The 25,015-nt window shown below is 32.6% G+C and overlaps 2 protein-coding genes across 2 annotated transcripts; one reads left to right on the top strand and one right to left on the bottom strand.

The window, feature by feature from the left end:
- Window positions 1-505: 505 nt before the first annotated feature.
- On the top strand, window positions 506-5,285 carry LOC136232417 (pectin acetylesterase 7-like). The gene is made up of 12 exons (XM_066021562.1): window positions 506-793; window positions 878-960; window positions 2,369-2,498; window positions 2,594-2,673; window positions 2,822-2,908; window positions 2,996-3,120; window positions 3,203-3,263; window positions 3,351-3,404; window positions 3,510-3,587; window positions 3,676-3,781; window positions 4,731-4,879; window positions 4,964-5,285. Exons 1-12 carry the CDS (start codon window positions 667-669, stop codon window positions 5,072-5,074), a joined length of 1,191 nt encoding a protein of 396 aa, XP_065877634.1. The 5' UTR covers window positions 506-666; the 3' UTR covers window positions 5,075-5,285.
- Window positions 5,286-19,826: 14,541 nt separating this feature from the next.
- Window positions 19,827-22,848, bottom strand: LOC136233171 (pectin acetylesterase 11-like). Its single transcript, XM_066022775.1, has 12 exons — window positions 22,601-22,848; window positions 22,393-22,475; window positions 22,061-22,190; window positions 21,886-21,965; window positions 21,647-21,733; window positions 21,435-21,559; window positions 21,292-21,352; window positions 21,158-21,211; window positions 20,966-21,043; window positions 20,769-20,874; window positions 20,255-20,403; window positions 19,827-20,027 (listed from the first exon to the last, which is right to left on the bottom strand). The coding sequence occupies exons 1-12, from the start codon at window positions 22,722-22,724 to the stop codon at window positions 19,917-19,919; spliced, it is 1,188 nt and encodes a 395-aa protein (XP_065878847.1). The 5' UTR covers window positions 22,725-22,848; the 3' UTR covers window positions 19,827-19,916.
- Between the last annotated feature and the right edge of the window lie 2,167 nt (window positions 22,849-25,015).

Here is a 25,015-nt window from a genome sequence, read left to right as displayed (position 1 = left end):
TTGTATGAATTGAACAAAAAAAATTCAAAAAATTCACCGAATTTATAAATATTAATTTCTAATTATATTATTAAATTATAAAAAATATGAAATCATTTTTTAGAACGAATTGATATGCAATTAGTGTAGAATAAGGAACAAAAATATTTGTGTTTTATAATAATGTCTAAAATTGATTCAAATTATTAACGTTATGAGTAAAATTGCTCTTGTCTGCCAACTTTAGGGATAAAATTACACCATTTTAAACGTTAGAAGTAAAATTGCTCATCTTAACCCAAAACGGTAGAGGTATTTTTATACTTTAACCCTTATTGTTTTTTTAATAGGCAATTAGATATTTTTCAAAGCTCCAAAGTCGACAACTTTAGATATGTGAAGCAAAAAATGACAAATATAAACATAAAATAAAATTGTTTAATAAAATTGTATTAGGATGATAAATAGAGGAATAAAATAATAGAAAAAGGAGGTGATAATGTTTTGACACTGTAGTATAGAAGAAAGTCATAGGAAGCAAGATATAGAGCCGGCTGTCCAAAAAGCACAGCCATTTGTTTCATCACTGCTCTGGCTGCCTAATCTAGCTATATATTCCCACTTTTTCAAGCCTAAACTTTTCATATCTTCCTTCATTTTGATTTTGTCATCTGGGTTCTTGAAAAAATGGGTGATTCAATATTAGGCAAATGGTGTATCAGTGCTCTAGTTTTGATGGTAATAATGGCCACCACAACTCAAGCTGGGAACATCCCCATTACTATTGTTCAATCTGCTAAGACCTCTGGAGCTGGTAATTACTAATTACTTTCTTAATTTAGATTAAATTAGCAGAACTGAATGATATTTATATATGATTATTTGTTGATTATTGCAGTTTGTTTAGATGGAAGCCCACCAGCTTACCATTTAGAAAGGGGTTCTGGTTCTGGTATTGATAACTGGCTCGTCCACATGGAGGTCAGTTTTAGTAATTTCATTATAGTTTATTAAACCGTGTAATTTCAAGTTTCGTTTTAAGTTAATTTTTTATATGCAATTTCATGTTATGGTAATCTTTCAATCTCCGTATTTTGACCACTAATAAAATTTAAAACTCTATGTCTATGTTTAATGAAAAAATATGAGATTTAAAATTCTATCATCTCATAAACGTTAGATTTAAGATTTTAATTGTTTTCTGTAGGTAAGCTAAATCCATCTTTCTCCAAATAATCAAAGAAATGAATTTGTAACTTATCCATTTGTTTTTTTAGGGATAAGGGATAAGAATTTGTTCCTAATGTTTTTAAAAAATTGTACATATATCCGTAACATAAAAAAATATTAAATTTTATTTTTTAATATTTTTAATATGGAGCAATGTTGAGTTTAATTATCTTGTATACGGAGCAATTTTGCACCAAAATAATAGATTCTATAAAACAAAACTATTAGTTGGCCAGATAAGAATGTAGAAAGGCACATGGTATTGACGTACATTCAAGGGACGAATCCAGTACGAGGGTATTGGGGCAGTTACCCCACTAACATTTGTATTTTAAAAAAAATTCAGGTATTAATTTTGAAGTTTTAAAGCTTTACTTCCTTTCATCAATAGTGGTTTAGGGTTTATTGGTTCTATAATTAAGGATGAAGAATGGTTTTAAATCTAATATTTTCTTTTTATTTTTTTAATTATGTTTTAAAGCAAAACGACGTCATTTTATTTAATTAGAACTACGTCTTTTTGTTTACAACAAAAATAAAAAAATAAAAAGTAAATATTTAAATGTAAAACTAAATAGATCCTAAAACAAACCATCGATCTCTCTTATTCTTTTTAATTTCTTTAGTTCTTCCTCAATTCCTCTTTCTTCTTAAGCCTAAATTGAAATCCCTAATCCTAACTAAGATTAAATCAAAATCGGCAGCCAATCCCTCCGTAGTTGGATGGTTGGTCCAGCACTCTATCTCCGATCTTTGCCTCTCTGCTTTGATAATTTTTTGTAAATTTTGATTTGATATTTCTACTACTATTTTACTTAAATTGAGTTTTGATCTCTAATTTTCTATAATTATTATTTTTTAGATAAAAATGATTTTAATTCGTATTGTTTGACCCCATGAGAGAGAAATCCTGGATTCACCCGTACCCGTACACCTAACTTTGGGAACCACCTTTTATATAAGTGGTTTTGACTCTGTTTACCTCTCCATTTTCATCGGCGGATGATAATTGGACAAAATTTTAACTTTCTTACATTAAGTGTGTACATATAAGCAAGTTATTAGGTTCTGTTTTTTGGAAACTTTATAATCAGTTATTGAGTAAATTTGCAAAAAATTGATTAATATATATATATTTGTGTTTTGATGAACATAATAGGGAGGAGGATGGTGTGATGATATAGAGAGCTGTATGGAAAGGAAAAACACATATAAAGGTTCATCTTTGAAAATGGAAAAGACTATGGGTTTCTCTGGCATTCTTGGCAGCAAACAAGCTGCTAATCCTGGTATTTTATTTATAAACAAATTAATTAGTTCCATTTATTTCTAATTATTCTATTAATTACTTTATAATTTAGTTTTTATTTTAATAAAAATGCAGACTTTTACAACTGGAATAGAATAAAGATCAAGTATTGTGATGGCTCTTCCTTCACCGGTGATGTTGCAGCTGTTGATCCTGTAAGCCCCGAATCAATCCTCGCTCTTCGTCTCAAAATCGTGTTATGTATACTATGAATGCTAGAAATATGTTAGTCGTATCAATCATGTCGTGTCAGTCTAGTTATCTTATCAATTTAATTAACGGATGACGATTTTTGTGTATCAGAAAACTAATCTACATTTCAGAGGAGAAAGAGTGTGGCGAGCTGTTATTGATGATCTATTGGCCAAAGGCATGAAAAGTGCTAAAAATGTATGATTTTTTCAATCAAATTTCTTCTAATTTTTAATTTTTTTAGAAGTTTCGTAGATAATTTTTGGTTCGGATTTGAAATTGCAGGCTATTCTTTCCGGGTGTTCGGCTGGTGGATTAGCGGCAATATTGCATTGTGATAAATTCAATGCTCTCCTACCACCATCTGCTAATGTGAAATGTGTATCTGATGCTGGTTATTTCATTCACGGGTAATTAACTAATTGAATCCTAATTAATTAGTTTACGTCTTTATATATGAAAAATCTTAAACATTGATGTGCTCTTCCCCAGAATGGATGTAGCCAAAGGATTTGAAATCGGAAACTTCTTCGGCCGAGTCGTCGCGTTACATGTAATTTCATTTCACTGTCATTTATTCTCATTTTAAGATACATTTTTTGCTCCATTTATAAGTATTATATTCATGTTTTTGGTATAGGGATCTGCAAAGACTTTGCCTGCATCTTGCACTTCTAGAAACAAGCCAGAATTGGTAAGTAATGACGGAAATTGAAACGGACACTGAAAAACGTTATTTTTAAATAATATACGAGTTTAGTGATTCTGACAGTGATAATGTTCAATGTTGTTGTTGCAGTGTTTCTTCCCACAATATGTGGCTCAGACAATGCAAACACCGCTTTTCGTGCTGAATTCGGCTTATGATTTCTGGCAGGTTAGTGAAATTGTGAAGGAACTAAGTTAAAATGGGGTTAGATTAAAGATGTTTATGTGGTTACTAATTAATTAGTATGTTGATTCAGATTAAGAATATTTTAGCACCAAGTGCTGTGGATAAAAAAGGATCATGGAAGGCTTGTAAACTTGATTTGAAGAAATGCTCGCCCAACCAACTTCAATATGTTCAAGGTGATTATCACGGCCTTTTATATAAAACTCGAATAACAGAGCTTTATTCATTTCAAACGCTTTAAATACTTTTACCAGTTTGAAAGCAGTTTTATCTATATTGTAATTCTAGATATAAACAACGGGTAAAAAACTTATTTTAAACTATAATTTTTTTACTAAACACAGATGAAATGAGTATCTTTCGTTTAATTAAATTAGATATTAAAATCTTGACATGACAAAAAAAAAAACTACAAATAAAACTTCTATAAATTTTAATTTTGATCATATGCACTTTAATGACCATGTACGTAGTCATTCAACGGTGGAGTTTCAAAGCATCTTTTTTTATGTGTTTTACATGGACCCTAATGACCAAATTGAATTTATTCATTCACCGTTAGATTTAGGCTGTTTAAATCTAAACTATATAATGCTTTGAAACTCGATTATAAAATTTTAATCAGTAGAGATCTAACGATGAATAAACAAATTCATTTGGTTCTCATGGTCCATTTGAATATTATTGGTATTTTACATAGTTAGCAAGATAAGAAACTTGACTAACTCTATTTGACACGTCACCAATTCAATATGTTATGCCAACAAAAATTCATATTTAAGAAACTTAACTAACTCTATTTGACACATCACCAAGTAAACATGTTTTGTCATCAAAAATTCATAGTTTATCGTGTTATGTCATCAAAATCAACAAGTCAACTTAAACAATTAGAATATCACACAATATATTTTTGTACATATTTTATTCACAACAGTTTCACCTGATATTGAATGACTAAATGAAATTGGTCTTTCATACGTTACATTTAGACTTTTTTGTAACTTTTTCGAATCTTATAATAGAAATTTAAACCATCCTAAAACTTAGATCTAACTTGTGCCCATAAATCAAGCCAATGAAATTCGGCCACCTAATATTATCTAAATTTGGTTAAAAAAACAGCATTCAGGGGACAGTTCTTAAATGCACTAAACAGTGGAGCTGGAAGCAAACCCGGAAATGGATATTTCATTAACTCATGCTATGCACATTGCCAATCTGGATCTGCAGTTGTCTGGTTGGCTGATAAATCTCCTGTAGTTAGTAATACGGTAATTTTATTTTATTTTATATTTTTTCTAATTTTCACTTTTTTTTTTGAAAATATTCTAATAATTGCTTTTTTTTTGGTACAGAAAATAGGAAAGGCAATTGGAGATTGGTTTTATGGTAGAATGGTGTCCAGGAGGATTGATTGCCCATACCCTTGTAACCCAACTTGTGCCAAAATTGAATCTGATTCTTAATTTATAACACTACTCTGTATTTTTTCGTTGGCCGATTTCTCAGTTCGAGGCTCTTCAGACACCTTTTTAGATGGATTCTCTTCCGATTAAAGCTTGCTACGTATGGTGGGACTCGAACTCGAGATACTAGTCTGTATTAATTGTTAATTATTCTGAATAACTATTGTAATGTACAATAATTAGAGAGCACAGCATGATGTAATTTAATTCCTCCTGGGTGTCCCTTCTAATTATTACGTTTATTATTTTCAATAAAATTCATAATTGAACCCAACTACCCAGGGAACAAAAATAAAAGAATATAATTGCTAGAAGGCCTAATACACAAATAACCCTATGAACTTGTTTAAATGTTGCAACTTTTCCTTCCAACTTTCAATTGTAACAACTTACCCTTCAAACTTGTCAAATTGTAAAACATAACCCCTCAAACTTGTCCAATTGTAAAACATAGTCCCAAATTGCTCACATGGACTGCAATTAAAGAAACACGTGAAATACAAAATCTGCAACGCTCGTGGAGTGTGATAATCGGATTTTTGGCGTGATACGAATCCGGAGAAACGTTTTTACAGTTGCTTCAAGTACGTAGTAAAAAAATTCCCAATTTGGGGTTATATTTTATAATTGGACAAGTTTAAGAGGTAAGTTGTTACAATTGAAAGTTAAGGAGGACAGTTGCAACATTTGGACAAGTTCAGGGGGTTATTTGTGTATTAGGCCTTGATAAAAATTGGAAACATAAGTAAAGGAACAACTTTCTGATAGAACATTTTTAAGAGCATTATTAGTATTGTTTTGGTATAATCAATAATTGGATGACATCTATGCACATTTGTTAAAATTATGGAGCAATTCTGCTGATGTGTATTTTTCGACTTGAGTGGTTAAAGGTCTCATGTCGTTTAAACTAGTGATCTCAAATTTGAATCTTAGTGTATACAAAAAACTTTAAAGATTTACCTAAAAACCTCTAACCGAATAATCAGAAAATTTATTTAAAAAATAGTATAATTATTTTTCAGTTTTTTTTTATCTCCAACTACTTTTTCCTTTAAACAAAACCACCTTCAACTATACTATTATCGATTCTCTTTTCAAAAACAACATTCTACGCCATTGTTAACTCAACTGTGTTCTCTCACCGTGTTCTTGTTGGGCTAGGTCCAATATATTGACTTTATCAAAAGCCTTAAAGATTTGTCCTCGAAGGGATAAAAGGTAATATAAACATCACACATTGGCTAATTGTCACTTGGAAGTGCAATATATAAAGAGCGTCCTCACATTCTTGGACGTACTCCAAGGGGTACCTCACTTTTGTGGAACAGTGAGGATCTACATGATGCCTGACCACCACCACACGCACATGCGATGCTGTTTTGAGACCAATTAGATAATTTTAAGAATCAGAACAACAAATGGAACTAGAACCGCAACAACAATAAGAATTGGAACCCTTAAATGAACAAAACATACCTCAATAGCAACCACCTAAGAATGACACTGCATTTCTCTACTTTAATCACGGGAAACCAGGTCATATGGCACGTAAGTGCAAGAATAGGCCAAACACTACTCGTAGTGTTAACCTGACTGAAGAACTACCTCTGGTTGCAATGATTACTGAGATCAACATTGTTGGTGGATCAAATGGGTGGTGGGTACACATTGGTGCCTCTCGTCATGTCTGCTACGACAGAAATATGTTTAAGACTTATACAACCGTGATCGAGGATGAGAAAGTGTTGTTGGGTGATTCACATACCACTATTGTTGCTGTATTTGTAGTGTGGGATTAAATTTCACTTCTAGAAAAATATTGACTTTGAAGGATCTTATTCATACTCTAGAGATGAGGAAAAATCTTATTTCGGGCTATCTTATCAATAAAGCAGGATTTACTAAGACTATAGGAGCAGACTGAAGGAAAATAGGCTAACGTATAGCAGCGGAAATATAAAATTTTTAACCTATTTCCATTAACCCCAAGATCCGTTAATCGTTATTTCATATAAAGAGGGATAAAAGAAATACCTTTCAGAAGTTCTATCTACCGTTACAAACGAAGTGTCCACAACTCTTGCTTCGAGTTCCCGAGCACAAAACAAAACAATGGAAGATCAAGTTAGAATCAACCATTTATAACAACCAAAATAGATTGTCTCTAATTAATCAACACAAGATAAAGGATAAAGAGAAAGAGATGAAAATCAATTGAACGGAAGGAAGCGGTAGAAAATCTCGTCCTCGAGCTAGGGGTCGAAATTCTCTCTCTTGATTGCTAGGGTTGGATTTCGAAAATCCCTATAGGGGTATTTATAATTCTTGTATCTAATCCTAAGTTAGATAGAATTAGGTTATTGAAATAAGAATTTAATTCAGAATAGAATTCTTAATTATTATCCATTAATATATCTAAATATAAAGATAATAATAATAACCTTATTGGATAATAATAGGAGTAATATAGTCTAATTAAAACTCCTAATTTATTTATCCTTTAATTAATTTAATTCATAATCCTAATCTAATTTTGATAAAATCAAACTAATGATTTATATATTAATATACATAAATCGCCCCCCTTAGTAATTGGGCCTTATTGGGCCTAGTTGGGCTTCCGTCAATTAATTAACATCTGTCTCTCTTTTGGGTTCCAAGTCTTATGTGTGACCCATTAAGTTCTTATTGCTTCTAGCCGTATGCAACTATTAAATTAATTTTCAAAGAATTATATTTAATCTTTTGCATAACGGAATGATGTACAAAGTATGTGATTAACAAGTCCGTAATCATTCTCTAGAGCTATAAGAAGACAGGTTGATTCTGTCGTTGACATGTTCGTATTAGTTACGGTATAATTCGATCCTTTATCAACTACGTCCTTGAACTGAATCTTATGACTATGGATAATGTCAAGTCACATATAGCGAGACGTTCGTTTTACTTGTTCTGGCCGAGTCAACTCCAATTAGATAGGTTAAGAGAAATCCGCATTTCAATCTTAAGCTATCACCTTGCAAGGATTTAGAGTCAAGTCTTCCACAAGCGATCCATGGACATATCTCCCATTTATCGGGAGTGATAAATGCTCAATCTAATGTTTAACGATCCCACAATTACTTCCTGTGATACCCAACATCTGATGTTCACACCCTAGAGTCATCTCTGTTAAGGATCGTGTTACAACAGGATCAAAGCGTCACATTCCGTAATCCAGAATTACCAATTAACATTCCTTTGAGTCTGAGGATTATTTATACCTATTAATACCAATGAGATGAACAGGTGACAAGGATGAATCTGCCCATCCTGTTATCTCAAGTCGGGTCCCCAATCCTAATGAACTTCTTTTCATCGGATCCATGTAACTGTCCAAATATCTGTATATATGAAGCTTGTGAGATCAGCTTTCTGTCGGGACAGAAGACATTGTTACATGCAAGTCTCAACAGTGATATGTCAATCCTGAACATATTACTTGACTTGGGGTGGTTTTAAGTTTATTAGTTTATTATAAAGTTTCGTCTCACTTCATGCTTGTATGAACACTTTATAATCACTTTAAACAAACTTACGGATTTCCTTTTATTAGACTTTATTTAGTTCTTAAAAGGGATTGCCTTTATATAGTTATAAAACATATATCTCATTAAAACAAATGATATAAAGAACACTTCATTTACATTAATTTTGTATCCTAGAACAATTGTCTTATAGGACACTAAACCCCAACACACTCCCACTTGGACTAAAGCCAATTGTGTCTATAACTTATCCTATTAGAAGTTAGATAACGATCATGTACTCTCTGGGTTAAGGGCTTTGTCAACGGATCTGCAACGTTGTCCTCTGTAGGTACTCTTTCTATTCTCACATCTCCTCTTGCCACAATTTCTCTTACAATGTGGTATTGCTTTAGGTAATGCTTGGATGCATTATGAGACCGTGGTTCCTTTGCTTGCGCAATGGCTCCATTGTTATCACAGTACAGTGTAATGGGATTTACAATGTCAGGCACCACACCAAGTTCAGTAATGAACTTCCTAATCCAAACCGCTTCCTTTGCTGCTTCCGCAGCAGCGACATACTCTGACTCAGTCGTAGAGAAAGCTACGCTTCCTTGCTTGGAACTCTTCTAGCTGACCGTGCCCCCATTCAAGATAAACAGGTATCCTGATTGGGATTTAAAATCGTTCTCATCTGTGAGATGACTCGCATCTGAAAATCCTTCTATTTTTAGATCCCCTTCTCCGTACACTAGGAACATATCTTTAGTCCTTCTCAAGTACTTAAGAATGTTTTTGACGGCAATCCAGTGCTCATTTCTCGGATTTCCTTGGTAACGACTCGTTATACTTAGCGCGAACGCTATGTCAGGTCTAGTGCATAGCATAGCATACATAATCGAATCGATTGCGCTGGCGTACGGGACTACAGCCATGCGCTTTTTATCATCATCGGTTTTAGGACATTGATGATTGTTTAACTTTACTCTATGTATCATGGGTAAGTTACCTCGTTTCGATTCAAGCATGCTAAACCGCTTTAGCACCTTTTCGATGTATGTAGCCTGTGAAAGACCAAGCAGTCTTCTTGATCTATCTCTGTAGATCTTTATACCAAGTATATAAGCTGCTTCACCAAGCTCTTTCATTGAGAAGTTACCAGATAACCATACTTTTACCGACTGTAGTAGAGCTACGTCATTTCCCATTAATAATATATTGTCCACATATAATATCAGAAATGCTACAGAGCTCCCACTTGCTTTCTTGTAAATGCAAGCTTCTTCGCAATTTTGTTTGAAACCAAATTGTTTTATGGTTTCATCAAAATGCTTGTTCCAGCTTCTTGATGCTTGCTTGAGTCCATAAATTGATCTCTGAAGTTTGCAAACCTTGTTTGCATCCTTTGATATGAAACCTTCAGGTTGCATCATATATACATCCTCAAGCAGGTTTCCATTTAGGAAACCTGTTTTCACATCCATTTGCCAAATCTCGTAATCGTAGTGAGCGGCAATAGCAAGCATTATTCTGATTGATTTGGACATAGCCACAGGAGAGAAGGTTTCGTCATAATCAACACCTTGTTTTTGACGATATCCTTTCGCTACCAACCTAGCCTTGTAGGTGCTAACCTTTCCATCTATGTCAGTCTTCTTTTTGAAGATCCACCTGCACCCAATGGGAATTATCCCTTCGGGTGGTTGGTGTACATGGAATCCATCTCAGAAGCCATGGCTTCGAGCCATGCTTTAGAATCTGGACTGTTAAGAGCCTCTTCGTAGTTTTCGGGTTCGTCGTCTAACAAGTGAACCTCATCATCATCTCCCACTAGAAAACCATATCTAATAGGGAGTTCACGAACTCTTTGTGATCTACGAAGGGGTGGCACTTGAGTCTCATCTAATGGGACTACATCGGGTTCCTCAACCGCTTCTGTTGTTTCAGTCGGTGTTTCTTGTTCTTGAACTTCATCAAGTTCAATCATTCTTCCCTTTTCTTTTTATTTGAGAAACTCTTTCTCTAAGAAGGTTGCGTGCTTGGATACAATTACTTTCTGATCATCTGGATGATAGAAGTAATATCCCATAGTTTCCTTAGGGTATCCAATGAAGAAACATTTATCAGATTTAGAATCTAGTTTGTCGGACGCAATGCGTTTGACAAATGCTGAACAACCCCACACTCTCATGAATGAGAACACGGGTTTCCTACCAACGAACAATTCATATGGTGTGGAATTAGCGGATTTAGTTGGTACTCGATTTAGGGTGAAGAGGGCGGTTTCTAATGCATAGCCCCAGAATGTCTTTGGAAGTAATGCTATGCTCATCATGGATCGTACCATGTCTAGTAAGGTACGGTTCCTCCTCTCGGATACACCATTGTGTTGTGGTGTATAGGGAGGTGTCCATTGTGAGCATATCCCACATTTAGTTAGATAATTCAGAAAATCATCTGAAAGATATTCGCCACCTCGATCGGATCGAAGTGTCTTTATTTTCTTTCCTAATTGATTTTCTACTTCATTCTTGAAGCATTTGAATTTCTCAAAAGCTTCGGACTTGTGCTTCATCAAGTAGATATAACCATATCGGGTATGGTCGTCTATGAAGCTTATGAAGTATCTGAATCCTCCTCTTGCTTGGACTGACATAGGACCGTATACATCTGAATGAATGAGTCCTAGAGTGTCTGATACACGCTCACCTTTATTGCTAAATGGTGTCTTTGTCATTTTACCTTTCAAACATGCTTCGCATGTTTCCAATGATTCAGGATCAATTGAATTTATAAGCCCATATCGATGTAGCTTAAGCATGCGTCTTTTGTTTATATGGCCTAAACGACAATGCCACAAGTAAGTTAAATTATCTAGCTTATGTCTTTTGGTATCAATTGCGAAAACAGAAATTTTGTCATCTAACACATAAATCCCATTTTGTGATATTTCTGAAAAATAGAAAATCGAATCTCTATAAAAGTCGCAATGTTTGTCTTTTATTGAAATATGAAAACCGTCGTCAACAAGACGGCTAATAGAAATAATGTTACGAGACATTTGAGGAACGTACAAACAATTCCTTAATTCTATTACAAGCCCAGAGGGCAAGTTTAAAACATAATCTCCAATTGCGAGGGAGGCAACTCTTGCTCCATTTCCCACTCGCAAGTTTATGCTTCCTTTCTTCAATTCCCTAGTCTGATTTAGTTCCTGCATATTTGTACAAATATGAGATCCGCATCCGGTATCAAGTACCCAAGATTCAGACTGTGAAATTGTATTTATTTCAATATAAAACATACCGGTTGTTGAGGTCCCGGCTTCTCTCTTCTTGAGGGTAGCTAGGTACAACAAACAATTTCTCCTCCAATGCCCCACTTCACCACAATAGTGGCACTTGCCTTTGGGCTTCTTTACTTCCTTTCCCTTTGTTTCGGTGAGCATGGCCTCCTTGCCTTTCTTAGGATGGTTTGGATCGGGAGAGATCTCTTTCCTCTTCTTTGATCCTTCAATATCAAGGCCTGGTATCTCCTCGTTTTCTTTTATATTGGGCTCGACTGTCTCGAGCATATTTGCAAGCTCTTCAAGAGAGGTTTACAAGCCACTCGCTTGGTAGTTCATGATGAAATGCGAGTAACTCTCGAGGAGGGACTGAAGAAGTAAGTTCTCACTTAGTTCACGGTCCATCGCATCTCCAATACTAGAAAACTTGGTGATAAGGCTAATCATCTTGGCACAATGCGCCATTACAGATGTGCCCACCTGCATCTTGCATGTATATAACTGCTTTGTTATTTCGAAGCGTTCGCACCGAGTTTGATTCACAAATAACTCTTTTAGGTGCTTGACCATGGAATAGGCATCCATATCTGCATGTTGCCTTTTCAATTCTGGTGCCATAGATGCAAGTATGATGTCTCCCGCTTGATCGTCATCAGCCTTATGCTTCAAGTAAGCATAAAATTCTTGGTAAGGAGCACCATCCGTTGGGTAAGGGGGTATCCGTGTATCAAGTACATACCATTTCTTCTCGAACTTCAAAACAATTTTGAGGTTACGAAACCAGTCGGTGAAGTTTGAACTGTTCAACTTGTTATCGGTAAGTATGTTTTGCAGATTGGTGTTAGTCATGATTTTAAGAGTGATTAATTAAACCTGAGAGTGAGAAAGAGTAAACGTATGTTATTCATTTGTTTTAAAGTATATCAATCTAAAATTATAGGCCTTTTAGTTTATTTTAGATTGCTCCCACTATTTTGCCAAATTAATAGCCTTCCATATTAATTCGAAGAATTTCACAAATCTTTTAGTGAGCTAGGATCCTAACTCCTGAGATTTCGCCTTGAGTTTACTCAACAAGCTAGTCTCATTCGTTAGGTAGATTCATGTAATCAATCACATCATGTGATTCCTAGGTTATTGGGTTACTGACCACATTAGTAACTAATATGCTATTCATATTAATCCCAACCGTATTGCCCATTAGTTTATGAAAACATGAGTTTACTCATCCAATTATCATAATCTAATTTAAGTATTACCCCATATTCATGAAAAATGATTTTCGATAATTCAGGTGTTACCATAAGACCCTGAGCTTGAGTTTACTCAACAACCCAAAGGCCCTCAGTACTGCCGACTGAATTATAATATTAGGGAGGGACAACCGATTTTAATAACTTGCTTATTTACTTAACTTTTAATGAGGGATTTTATTTTAGGTCTCATAATCTAACTTAGTCTTGATTTGCTTTAGCATACATCAGACACATACATTGGCGTTATGGACATATCATCTAAATTATTCCGTCGAGCCAGAAACGGAATAAAAGGCCAAACCTAAGGAAATACTAACTATTACATATTTCTCTTTAGGTCCTCCGTCTTCTTCATGGCGCCTTGAAATTACATATTAATTTCTATACTACTAAATAAAACTTCAATTAAATTGAAGGGATTTAGATGAGAGGAGAAATTACAATAGATAGTAGAAAGACAGGATTCACAGGCCCTATTTCAAAAATACCAAAAGACTAAAAGATGGTCCAAATATGTCCATAATTCCAAACATGCATAGACTCAATTAAATAAATTTAATTGGTTGATTACATAAGTATTTTATATAATATTTAGGTTAATCACATTAACTCATCAAATTAACTTTCATCCAATTTTACTTCTAACAGTTTCATATCTTCTATACAAAACTTTAATTATGCACGTCCCAATTATTTTGATTTCAATTCATTTAATATTTTGATTTACAAATAGGTAAAACAAACTTTTAAATAAATTTTCATTCGATAATCAAAACAGAAAACTATTAATTTCTGAAACATATACATATATATATATTTAAAACTGATTTTAAACGATTTAAAATTAAATGGGTCTCGGACCGGGCCCGAGGTCGGGCTGCTGCCGTTTGGCAGCAGCCCTAGGCATCTGATCCACCGCTGCCTTGCGGCAGCGGCGGCCAGACGCCGCGCGCGGTTGCTGCTGCGCGGCAGTAACCGTGCGACAGCAGTCGGGTCGCGCCGTAAGGCGCAACCTGAGCTGCTGTAATTTTTTTTTATATAATTATATATATATATATATATATATATATATATATCAGTTTTAAAACGGGTTTAAAACGATTTTCAGAAACTAGGAAAAACTATTATAGATTTTCCGTTTTATCTTTTAGAATAAATAAAACTAATTTTATCAATCTAACTATAAAACTAATAGATTTTGTTATAATGATTATCAACCAAAATTATTAGGAACATGTGCATAATTTATTTTAATTAACAATTAATTAAAACTTATTTATCTTTTAGAACTAATTAATCAAAACAGTTTTGTTAATTAACCTAACTATAAATATTTATTCAACCTGATTGAAAAACTTCTAAATTTTCATATATGAAATAACGGATTTAACGCAGGCTCTGATACCACTGAAGGAAAATAGGCTAACGTATAGCAGCGGAAATATAAAATTTTTAACCTATTTCCATTAACCTCAAGATCCGTTAATCGTTATTTCATATAAAGAGGGATAAAAGAAATACCTTTCAGAAGTTCTATCTACCGTTGCAAGCGAAGTGCCTACAACTCTTGCTTCGAGTTCCCGAGCACAAAACAAAACAATGGAAGATCAAGTTAGAATCAACCGTTTATAACAACCAAAATAGATTGTCTCTAATTAATCAACATAAGATCAAGGATAAAGAGAAAGAGATGAAAATCAATTGAACGGAAGGAAGCGGTAGAAAATCTCGTCCTCGAGCTAGGGGTCGAAATTCTCTCTCTTGATTGCTAGGGTTGGATTTCGAAAATCCATATAGGGGTATTTATAATCTCTTGTATCTAATCCTAAGTTAGATAGAATTAGGTTATTGAAATAAGAATTTAATTCGGAATAGAATTCTTAATTATTATCCATTAATATATCAAAATACAAAGATAATAATAATAACCTTATTGGATAATAATAGGAGTAATATAATCTAATTAAAACTCCTAATTTATTTATCCTTTAATTAATTTAATTCATAATGCTAATCTAATTAGGATTGACAAAATCAAACTAATTATTTATGTATTAATATACATAAATCGCCCCCCTTAGTAATTGGGCCTAGTTGGGCTTCCGTCAATTAATTAACATATGTCTCTCTTTTGGGTTCAAAGTCTTATGTGTGACCCAGTATGTTCTTATTGCTTCTAGCCGTATACAACTATTAAATTAATTTTCAAAGAATTATATTTAATCTTTTGCATAACGGAATGATGTACAAAGTATGTGATTATCAAGTCCGTAATCATTCCCCCAAAGCTATAAGAAGACAGGTTGATTCTGTCGTTGACCTTTCCGTATTAGTTACGGTATAATTCGATCCTTTATCAACTACGTCCTTGAACTGAATCTTATGACTATGGATAATGCCAAGTCACATATAGCGAGACGTTCGTTTTACTTGTTCTGGCCGAGTCAACTCCAATTAGATAGGTTAAGAGAAATCCGCATTTCAATCTTAAGCTATCACCTTGTAAGGATTTAGAGTCAAGTCTTCCACAAGCGATCCATGGACATATCTCCCATTTATCGGGAGTGATAAATGCTCAATCCAATGTATAACGATCCCGCAATTACTTCCTGTGATACCCAACGTCTGCTGTTCACACCCTAGAGTCATCTCTGTTAAGGATCGTGTTACAACAGGATCAAAGCGTCACATTCCGTAATCCAGAATTACCAATTAACATTCCTTTGAGTCTGAGGATTATTTATACCTATTAATACCAATGAGATGAACAGGTGACAAGGATGAATCTACCCATCCTTTTATCTCAAGTCGGGTCCCCAATCCTAATGAACTTCTTTTCATCGGATCCATGTAACTATCCAGATATCTGTATATATGAAGCTTGTGAGATCAGCTTTCTGTCGGGACAGAAGACATTGTTACATGCAAGTCTCAACAGTGATATGTCAATCCTGAACATATTACTTGACTTGGGGTGATTTTAAGTTTATTAGTTTATTATAAAGTTTCGTCTCACTTCATGCTTGTATGAACACTTTATAATCACTTTAAACAAACTTACAGATTTCCTTTTATTAGACTTTATTTAGTTCTTAAAAGGGATTGCCTTTATATAGTTATAAAACATATATCTCATTAAAACAAATGATATAAAGAACACTTCATTTATATTGAGTTTGTATCCTAGAACAATTGTCTTATAGGACACTAAACCCCAACACAGACTTATTCACTTTGACAAAAAAATGGGATGTTTGTAGGAAAAGGTTATGCTACCGATAGTATGTTTAAGTTTAATGTTGAAATTAATAAAGTGAACGCTTCTATTTATACTTTGTGTAATTTTAATATTTGGCATGCTCGTCTTTGTCATGTGAATAAACGTATTATTAAGAATATGAGTAACTTAGGTTTAATACCTAATTTTTCTTTAAATGAGTTTAATAAATGTGATTATTGTAGTATCGCAAAAATTGCAAAAATTGCAAAAATCGTAAAAATACCTCATAAATCTGTATTAGGGATTTTGAGCCTCTATAATTAATTCATTCTGATATATGTGAACTAGATGGAAAGTTGACCAGAAATGGTAAATGTTAATTTATAACTTTTATGTGACTAGGGATTCTAAGTCTCCCAATTAGTTATATTCATTGAGCGAAGGGTATTCGAATCACTTGGAAATTGGCTTGGCCATTATCTCCCAACAGAGCGATGAACTAGTGTCAGTAACTTTGGGGATTTTGGCATCAATGCTTGCATCGTTCATGGCATTCCAGAGTTCCTTGTGGATGAGATTGTACATCTCTTCTTTATCAAATGTGATTTACATTATCTTCACACCTCTCCGTAGATCTTCCTTCTCTAGGATGCCTTCAGTCTTTAGATCTTGGTCACATAATTCTATTCTGATCTTCATCCTGATTGCGAAAATGAGATCCAACCGAGTTTTGTCTAGGATTTTTCATGCCTTTATGATAGCTTGATTCATCAAAATAATATATTCGATGAGTTTGGGACGGTCTCTTAGGTTAGGGAGAGTATGTTTCCTCAGATTCCCCTCCCTTACGCTCTTTAGAGGGTGTTCTGAAGTGGTGATATTGATAGTGGAGGAGACTGTGCTCACTTTTTATGGATCGAAATCTATTTATCGAGAATTAAGAGACACATCTTCCCTCTAGAGGGTAGCTACGAACGATATGATGTTAGGTAGAACATACAACACAATCATGTTTGCTCGAGTGCTTGTTGGCCTCTTCGACCTTCTTAAGCTCTTCTCCTGCATCCGTCATTTCTGTCGCATGTTAAACTTTAAGGATGTTCATTGTTTCCTGAACAGATCACATTTATAGAGGAGCTGCTTGGTGATATCATCTACAAAAAAAACTTCCTTTTGTTTGGGTACTAGTGAATCTAAACATTCTTTCATGCGGCGATCTAAGTTTGGCTTAACTTGTAAAAGTTCGATTTGATTTTCACTTGCATATATAAGAGTTCTAGACCCTTGTGGGAAGGGGTGATGTTGAAGGGATCAAAACGTTGTTTAGTTGATTCATGACCATGTTTCTTCGTTCCACGCTCATCACAATAATTTGATATGAAATATTCTGAGATGATTTTTTTGGAACTTTTCTAGTGTCTGAGTTAAATTAGTAAAATAATCAAGGAAGAGCCCATAACTAACGACCATACTCTGATGCTTAAGTCAGCAAAGTTAAAGGAGGAAATGATACAAAAAAGTATGTAATCTGTATATACAAAGAGAATGTTACATTTTTCTCCACTATACACTTTTCTAATTATATAATGACATGTTGTATGCTTTTTATGAGCTTGATTTTACGTGTGATCTTCTCGATGGAGGAGGTCCACTGTCAATCTAAAGTGGCAGTTCCAACCTTAACAATTGTATTTGATTCTAGATATAAAATCAAAGTTGAATATACTTGACCCAATATGTGATTATGATATCATTATCTTGCTTGGATGACATTTAAGGTATTATTTTGGATGAAAATCCAGGACCACTCATTTGGTTTTTTTTTTTATGATTTTTAAATTTCAAAACCAGTTATAAAAATAGTTGAATTTTACGATCTACTAATATAATTTTTTTTTCTTTTTTATCAAATGAAACGACCTAGTAATGTTTGATAGTGAATTTAAAATAAAAAAGTTTAAGAGTTATAATTATTTACAACTGTAATTTTTTATTTTTCAAATTTATATTTTCGCAGTTTTTTCTAATTAAATAATTATTTTCTCTATACTAATTAAAGATTACTTAAATAATCTAAAAATCTAAAGCCTTAAAACTTTATAAATTTAAAGATTAAAGTTACTTAAAATATTATTTTCGTCAGTTTTACAAATTAAAATGTTCAAAAGGTAAATTTTTTTATATTAATAAAATACAAAGTTTAAAGACTTTTAAATCAGATTTTAAACAAAAAAAAATGTAAATCCAAAATTAGAAGGCCATATTCGTAATATTTTAGATAGTTATTAATTAAAGGCTCTTATCGCTCAAGCAAGTTGATGTTTGATTTTAGTTATGCTTAATATATCATTTTCTCCTTTAATTTGTCTTAAAAAATGGATTCACCCCTAAACTTTTAAAAAAATTTCAATATTTAATCAATTTATTCAAAATGGAGTTAATTAATTACTTGATTGCAAAAAAGAGAGAATATACGTGAAAAGTGTGTTACACGTGTCTTAGAATATTATTATATAATTCAAATAATAAATTAAAACATATTAAAAATGAAGTTTTTATTTTTTTCCAAATGTATAATACATCCTCTCTAAAATTAGAACTTCATATCATAATCTTGATCGTTTTACTTTTCCAAGACGTATACAACATATCTTCAGTCAGTCTTGATCACATGCACCTTAATGAGTATGTAAAATTTGCTCATTCACCGTTAGATCTAAGCTTATTAGAATCCTAATGTGGAGATTCAAAGCATTCCAAGACTTAGATTTAATAAGCTTATATCTAATGGTGAATGAGCAAATTTACTTGCTCATTAAGGTGCATGTGAAAATTCTTATATCTTCAGTATATAGCTTGCTTTTATGTAACCAAATAATTAATTAATTATATTTTAAATAATTAAAGGACTATCGGAATATTTTTAATAAGTTGAACAAGTTATTGTGACATTTTAAAAGTTTATGAGTCGGATCAAACTTTATGAACATGTTTTGGATCAAAAAAGATGTATTAATCGTTTTAATTGCGTAGGGTAATTTGGGTAAAGTATTTAATTAAGTCAAATCAAAGGCATTAATTGTCCATGAAAGGGCTCGTAGGAAATCATTTTCTAGTAGGACCGGACGGTGTCGTTTTGTATGATTCAATTTCAATTTAAAATGAATCAGAAAGTGGGTTCCACCATTTAATAGCTGTAAACGACAATAAATAATGCATGGTGATGCTCATTGCTCCATATGTCACCATTTAGTACCTGAAATTATCATTATGTCACCCAATTATTTATTACACCAAAACAATTTCTTAAAAATGTTCTATCATACTATATACTATAATTTATGCAAATCATACTTATGTTTCCAATTTTTAGCAATTATAGTATATTCTTTTATTTTTGTTCCCTGGGTAGTTGGGTTGAACTATTAATTTATTAAAAATAATAATAAATGTAATAATTAGAAAGGGACACCCCATGAGGAATTAAATTATGCCCTCCTGTGCTCTTTTAATTATTTTGGAATAATTAATAATTAATACAGAGGTAATGTTTAGAATTAATTATAAATTAAGAATCAGATTCAATTTTGGCACAAGTTGGGTTGCAAGGGTATGGGCAATCGATCTTCCGGGACACCACTCTATCATAAAACCAATCCCCAATTGCGGTTCCAATTTTCTGAAGAAAAAAAAAAGCAATTATTAGAATATTTTCAAAAAAATATGTAGGAAAATAGAGAATTTTTACGGCACACTAGATATAATACACCCGACTAATTAAAGAATGACTGTGTAACAATTTATAAGACATGATTGATATGATTGATGCTAAAAAAGTAAATATATATAAGTGGTATTATTTGATTGGACGAGAAATTTGAAAAATATAAAATTAAATAAGAGTACCGTATTATTAACAACTGGAGATTTATCAGCCAACCAGACAGCCGCAGATCCGGATTGGCAATGTGCATAACATGAGTTAATGAAATATCCATTTCCTGGCTTACTTCCAGCTCCACTGTTTAGCGCATTTAAGAACTCTCCCCTGAATGCTGTTTTTTTAAAACAAAATTTAAATAATATTAGATACCGGTATTTAATTGGTCCAACAAATTCTGATACTACATTAAAAACCCAATAATTAAAGTATGTGTTTTACATGCTTCATATTTAAAGGATAGTCACGTGAAGGAGTGTGTCAGATATAATAATAAAAAACAATTAACTGTGAATTTAAATTTTTAGTTCAAATGGTTCATTAGAACTTCATGCCACAAATAAAAGATGGGATATTAGAATTAATTAATGTGTTGAAATGAACGATTGGTACCAATTCACCGAAATCAGAATAATCAAGAGACACGAGATATTTTTGCCCGTAATTTATCACTTTTATATAAAAGGGTGTGATAATCACCTTGAACAGATTGAAGTTGGTCGGGAGAGCATTTCTCCAAGTCAAGTTTACAAGCCTTCCATGCTCCTTTTTTATCCACAGCACTTGGTGCTAAAATATTCTTAATCTGAATCAACATACTAATTAATTACTAACCACCAAAAAAACATCTTTAACCTAACCCCATTTTAACTTAATTGCTTCGCAATTTCACTAACCTGCCAAAAATCATAAGCCGAGTTCAGCACGAAAAGCGGTGTTTGCATTGTTTGAGCCACATATTGCGGGAAGAAACACTGCAACAACAACAACGACGACGAACATTATCACTGTCAGAATCACTGAACTCGTATATTATTTAAAAATAACATTTCCCAGTATCCGTTTTGATTTCTGTTCCCATTACTTACCAATTCTGGCTTGTTTGTAGAAGTGCAAGATGCAGGCAAAGTCTTTGCAGATCCCTATACCAAAACATGAATACAATACTTATAAATGGAGCAAAAATGTATCTTAAAATGAGAATAAATGACAGTGAAATTACATGTAACGCGACGACTCGCCCGAAGAAGTTTCCAATTTCAAATCCTTTGGCTACATCCATTCTGAGAAAGAACATATCAATGTTTAAGATTTTTCATATATAAAGGCGTCAAGTAATTAATTAGGATTAGATTAGTTAATTACCCGTGAATGAAATAACCAGCATCAGATACACATTTCACATTAGCCGATGGTGGTAGGAGAGCATTGAATTTATCACAATGCAAGATTGCTGCTAATCCACCAGCCGAACACCCGGAAAGAATAGCCTGCAATTTCAAATCCGAAACGAAAATTATCTACTAAATTTCTAAAAAAATTGAAAAATAAAAGAAATTTTGATTGAAAAAACATACATTTTTAGCGTTTTTCATGCCTTGCGCCAATAGATCATCGATAACAGCTCGCCACACCCTTTCTCCTCTGAAATGAAGATTAGTTGTCTGATACACAAAAATCACCATTTGTTAATTAAACTGATATATGATAACCCGACTTGACACGACATGATTGCTACAATTATCATTTTTCTAGAATTCAAAGTATACATAACACGATTTTGAGGCGAAAAAGCAAGGATTGATTTGGAGCTTACGGGATCAACAGCTTCAACATCACCAGTAAAGGAAGAGCCATCACAATACTTGATCTTTATTCTATTCCAGTTGTAAAAATCTGCATTTTTATTAAAATAAAAACTAAATTATAAAGTAATTAATAGAATAATTAGAAATAAATGGAGCTAATAAATTTGATTATAAAATAAATACCAGGATTAGCAGCTTGCTTGCTGCCTAAAATGCCAGAAAACCCCATAGTCTTGTCCATTTTCAAAGAAGAACCTTTATATGTGTCTTTTCTTTCCACACAGCTCTCTATATCATCACACCATCCTCCTCCCTATCATGTTCATCAAAATCCAGCTGTTTAAATATCTTGAAGTGCAAAATATTGCTCCATAAACGGTTAACTAGATTCAAAATTTCAGGATAAAATTATAACATTTTTTATGTTTTATTAACGAAACTTGAAATTACAACGTTAATAAATCATTGGGTAAAAATTATACTGTTTTGAAATCCGACAAACATAGCTAACTGACCTCCATGTGAACGATCCAGTTATCAATACCAGTACCAGAACCCCTTTCTAAATGGTAAGCTGGTGGGCTTCCATCTAAGCAAACTGCAAAAATCAACAAACATAACAGACATAAGTTTATGTGATTTTTTAGGATCTTCTCCAATTAAAGCTTTCTTTATATGCTAACACGAGATCTAGCTTAAGATGTTAAGTTAGTAATAAATTACCAGCTCCAGAGGACTTAGCAGATTCAACAATGGTAATGGGGATGTTCCCAGCTTGAGTTATGGCCATTATTGCCATAAAAATTAAAGCACTCAAACACCATTTGCCTAATATTGAATCACCCATTTTGCAGAGAAAATATGAAAAGTTTAGGAAAATAAGCAAATGGCTGTGCTTTAAGTCTTAGGACAGCCGGCTCTTAACCTTGCTTCCTATGACTTTCTTCTATGGTACTCTCAATACATTATCATTTCATTTTTCTATTATTTTATTTCTCTATTTATGATTGTATTAATTGTATTAATTCATTAAATATTTAATAAATTATATAAAAGATCTAAAAAATTTATGGTTTCCCTCTTTTTTTGACCATGTGTTTAATATTTGGATCACACAATTAAATTTGTGGACCTTCACACTCTTATTTATATAGGTGATATAAAAATATATTTAGATGAAAGTTTGGTACAAATTAATGGAGATTAAGAATTTGTGCACATTGATTGATACTCTTACTTACGTGACATAAAATATATTTAGATGAAATTTGGTACAAATTAATGGAGACTGAGGAGAAAGATTGGATTGATAATGAAGAATCCAATCCTTATAATGGAAAGGATAATGAGGAAATGAAATAGAGTTTACTTATTAAGAGCGGAGCCAGTTAGGGCCCGGGGGACGGAGCCTCTGGTCACCGGCTTCACCTTTAAGTACCGGTCGTTGTGTTCCTTGTAACCCTTTTAATATTAGTGTATATAGACTCTATGTAACATTGTTTTAATGTTTAAAGGTAGATGAAATGATTGAAGACATGCTCCTGTTTAAGAGGTTCTAAGTTCAATTTCCACTTATCTCATTTTATTTTAAAAAGTTTTTATTTATTTTAACTTTATTTTTCAATAAGTATAAAAATATGTTAACATTATTAATTAATTTAAATGGATTCTTTATTTTGTTAATATTTTTTAATTCAAATTTTCAAAAAAAAATATTTTTAATTCATTTTTATTATGTCAAATAACTTAATTTCTAAATTAAATTTTAATTTATGAAAAATATAAAAAATTTAAACTAAAAACAAAAAACTGCAAAAAATGTTAGTATAATTTTTTAGAAACTAGTATTAAACTAATATAAAATTAAATATATTTATTCTTTTAACGTTGGACACTTTTAATGTTTTGCCCAGCCTGTTAAAATTTACCTCCAACTGCACAGCTAAAATTAGCCCCTCTAAATCTAAATTTCTGGTTCCGTACTTTTATATATATATATATACATTTAAACCTCGATAAATGAATATTCGATAAAGTAATAACCTCGATTATATAATAAATTCTTTCGGTCCCGACTTGGGCCAATGGACTAAAGTAATAACCTCGCTAAATGCATTAAGTAATAAAAAATATTTAAATCCTTAAGGGCCCAATGAAAATATAAAGTAATAATTATTAAATTACATACAATATATATATATATATATATATATATATATATATATATATATATACACACACACCAAAACCTTTTAATCAATCCACTAGAAGTCATTTCTTCTGAAAAAATGCATCTATAGTTGATTGTTTTTTCTTTCCACCTAAACCAAAATGAACACCATTCTTAACTTTTGGTAGTGCAAACACAACTTCTGGTATATTTTGCTCATGTTGTAGCAAGTACAGTTGTTTAAGGTGACCATTGCTTGAAAGGCCTCTTTTGACGATACATTTGCGACAACACAACTATCATCTGGCTCTGGATCATTTCCATCATCATTGTTCATTATTGACTGGATAATTTCTTCGTCTGTAAGCGATTCCATAACTGCATCATTCTCGCTAGGATAGTTCAAAAGATGTTCGACATCCATCACATTTCTATAGCATAAATTAGAAATGACATCACTTAATCATTGGATATCTTCATCTAATTGACCAACTTTTGGTTCAGAAATATTAGCATCTTCTGAACGAATCTTGCAATTATTTGATTGATTTATAATTATGCTAATGTGATAATTACAAATCAATCAAATAATATATTTCCTAAACAAGATAATTACATATCTAATGAATATTTATCAATAAATGAATAATTTATTCATTTATCGATAAATAAATAATCTCGCTCAATGAATATTATTTTCCGGTCCCAATGATATGCATTTATAGATGTTTTACTGTATATAGGAATAGAAAAATAAGTGGTAACTACATAATAGTTAATTAACTCTAACTAATTGATCAAGTAGCCATTATAGCTAGTTTAGTAACAAACTTTCTAACGGACACATCTAACTAACAAACAGATTATAATTCTCTACGTTCCTCTCAAGTTGGTATCTTATACTTACAATACCAACAAGAAACTGTTGAGCTGAACCTGACATTGCATTGGTGAACAAATCTGCAAGT

This window comes from Euphorbia lathyris, chromosome 6, assembly GCF_963576675.1.
Source record: "Euphorbia lathyris chromosome 6, ddEupLath1.1, whole genome shotgun sequence".
NCBI classification, from domain to species: domain Eukaryota; kingdom Viridiplantae; phylum Streptophyta; class Magnoliopsida; order Malpighiales; family Euphorbiaceae; genus Euphorbia; species Euphorbia lathyris.
Note: the sequence above shows the minus strand (reverse complement) of the source record. Positions and strands in the feature narration are given on the sequence as shown.

Coding starts and splice junctions, on each gene's coding strand:
- LOC136232417 (XM_066021562.1), top strand. CDS start 667: ATGGGTGATTCAATATTAGGCAAATGGTGTATCAGTGCTCTAGTTTTG. Junction 3,264..3,350: donor GCCGAGTCGTCGCGTTACAT/GTAATTTCATTT, acceptor TTTTTGGTATAG/GGATCTGCAAAGACTTTGCC. Junction 3,588..3,675: donor CGGCTTATGATTTCTGGCAG/GTTAGTGAAATT, acceptor ATGTTGATTCAG/ATTAAGAATATTTTAGCACC.
- LOC136233171 (XM_066022775.1), bottom strand. CDS start 22,724: ATGGGTGATTCAATATTAGGCAAATGGTGTTTGAGTGCTTTAATTTTT. Junction 21,734..21,885: donor ATGTTGAAGCTGTTGATCCC/GTAAGCTCCAAA, acceptor TTTGTGTATCAG/ACAACTAATCTTCATTTCAG. Junction 21,353..21,434: donor GCTGGTTATTTCATTCACGG/GTAATTAACTAA, acceptor GTTCTTTCTCAG/AATGGATGTAGCCAAAGGAT.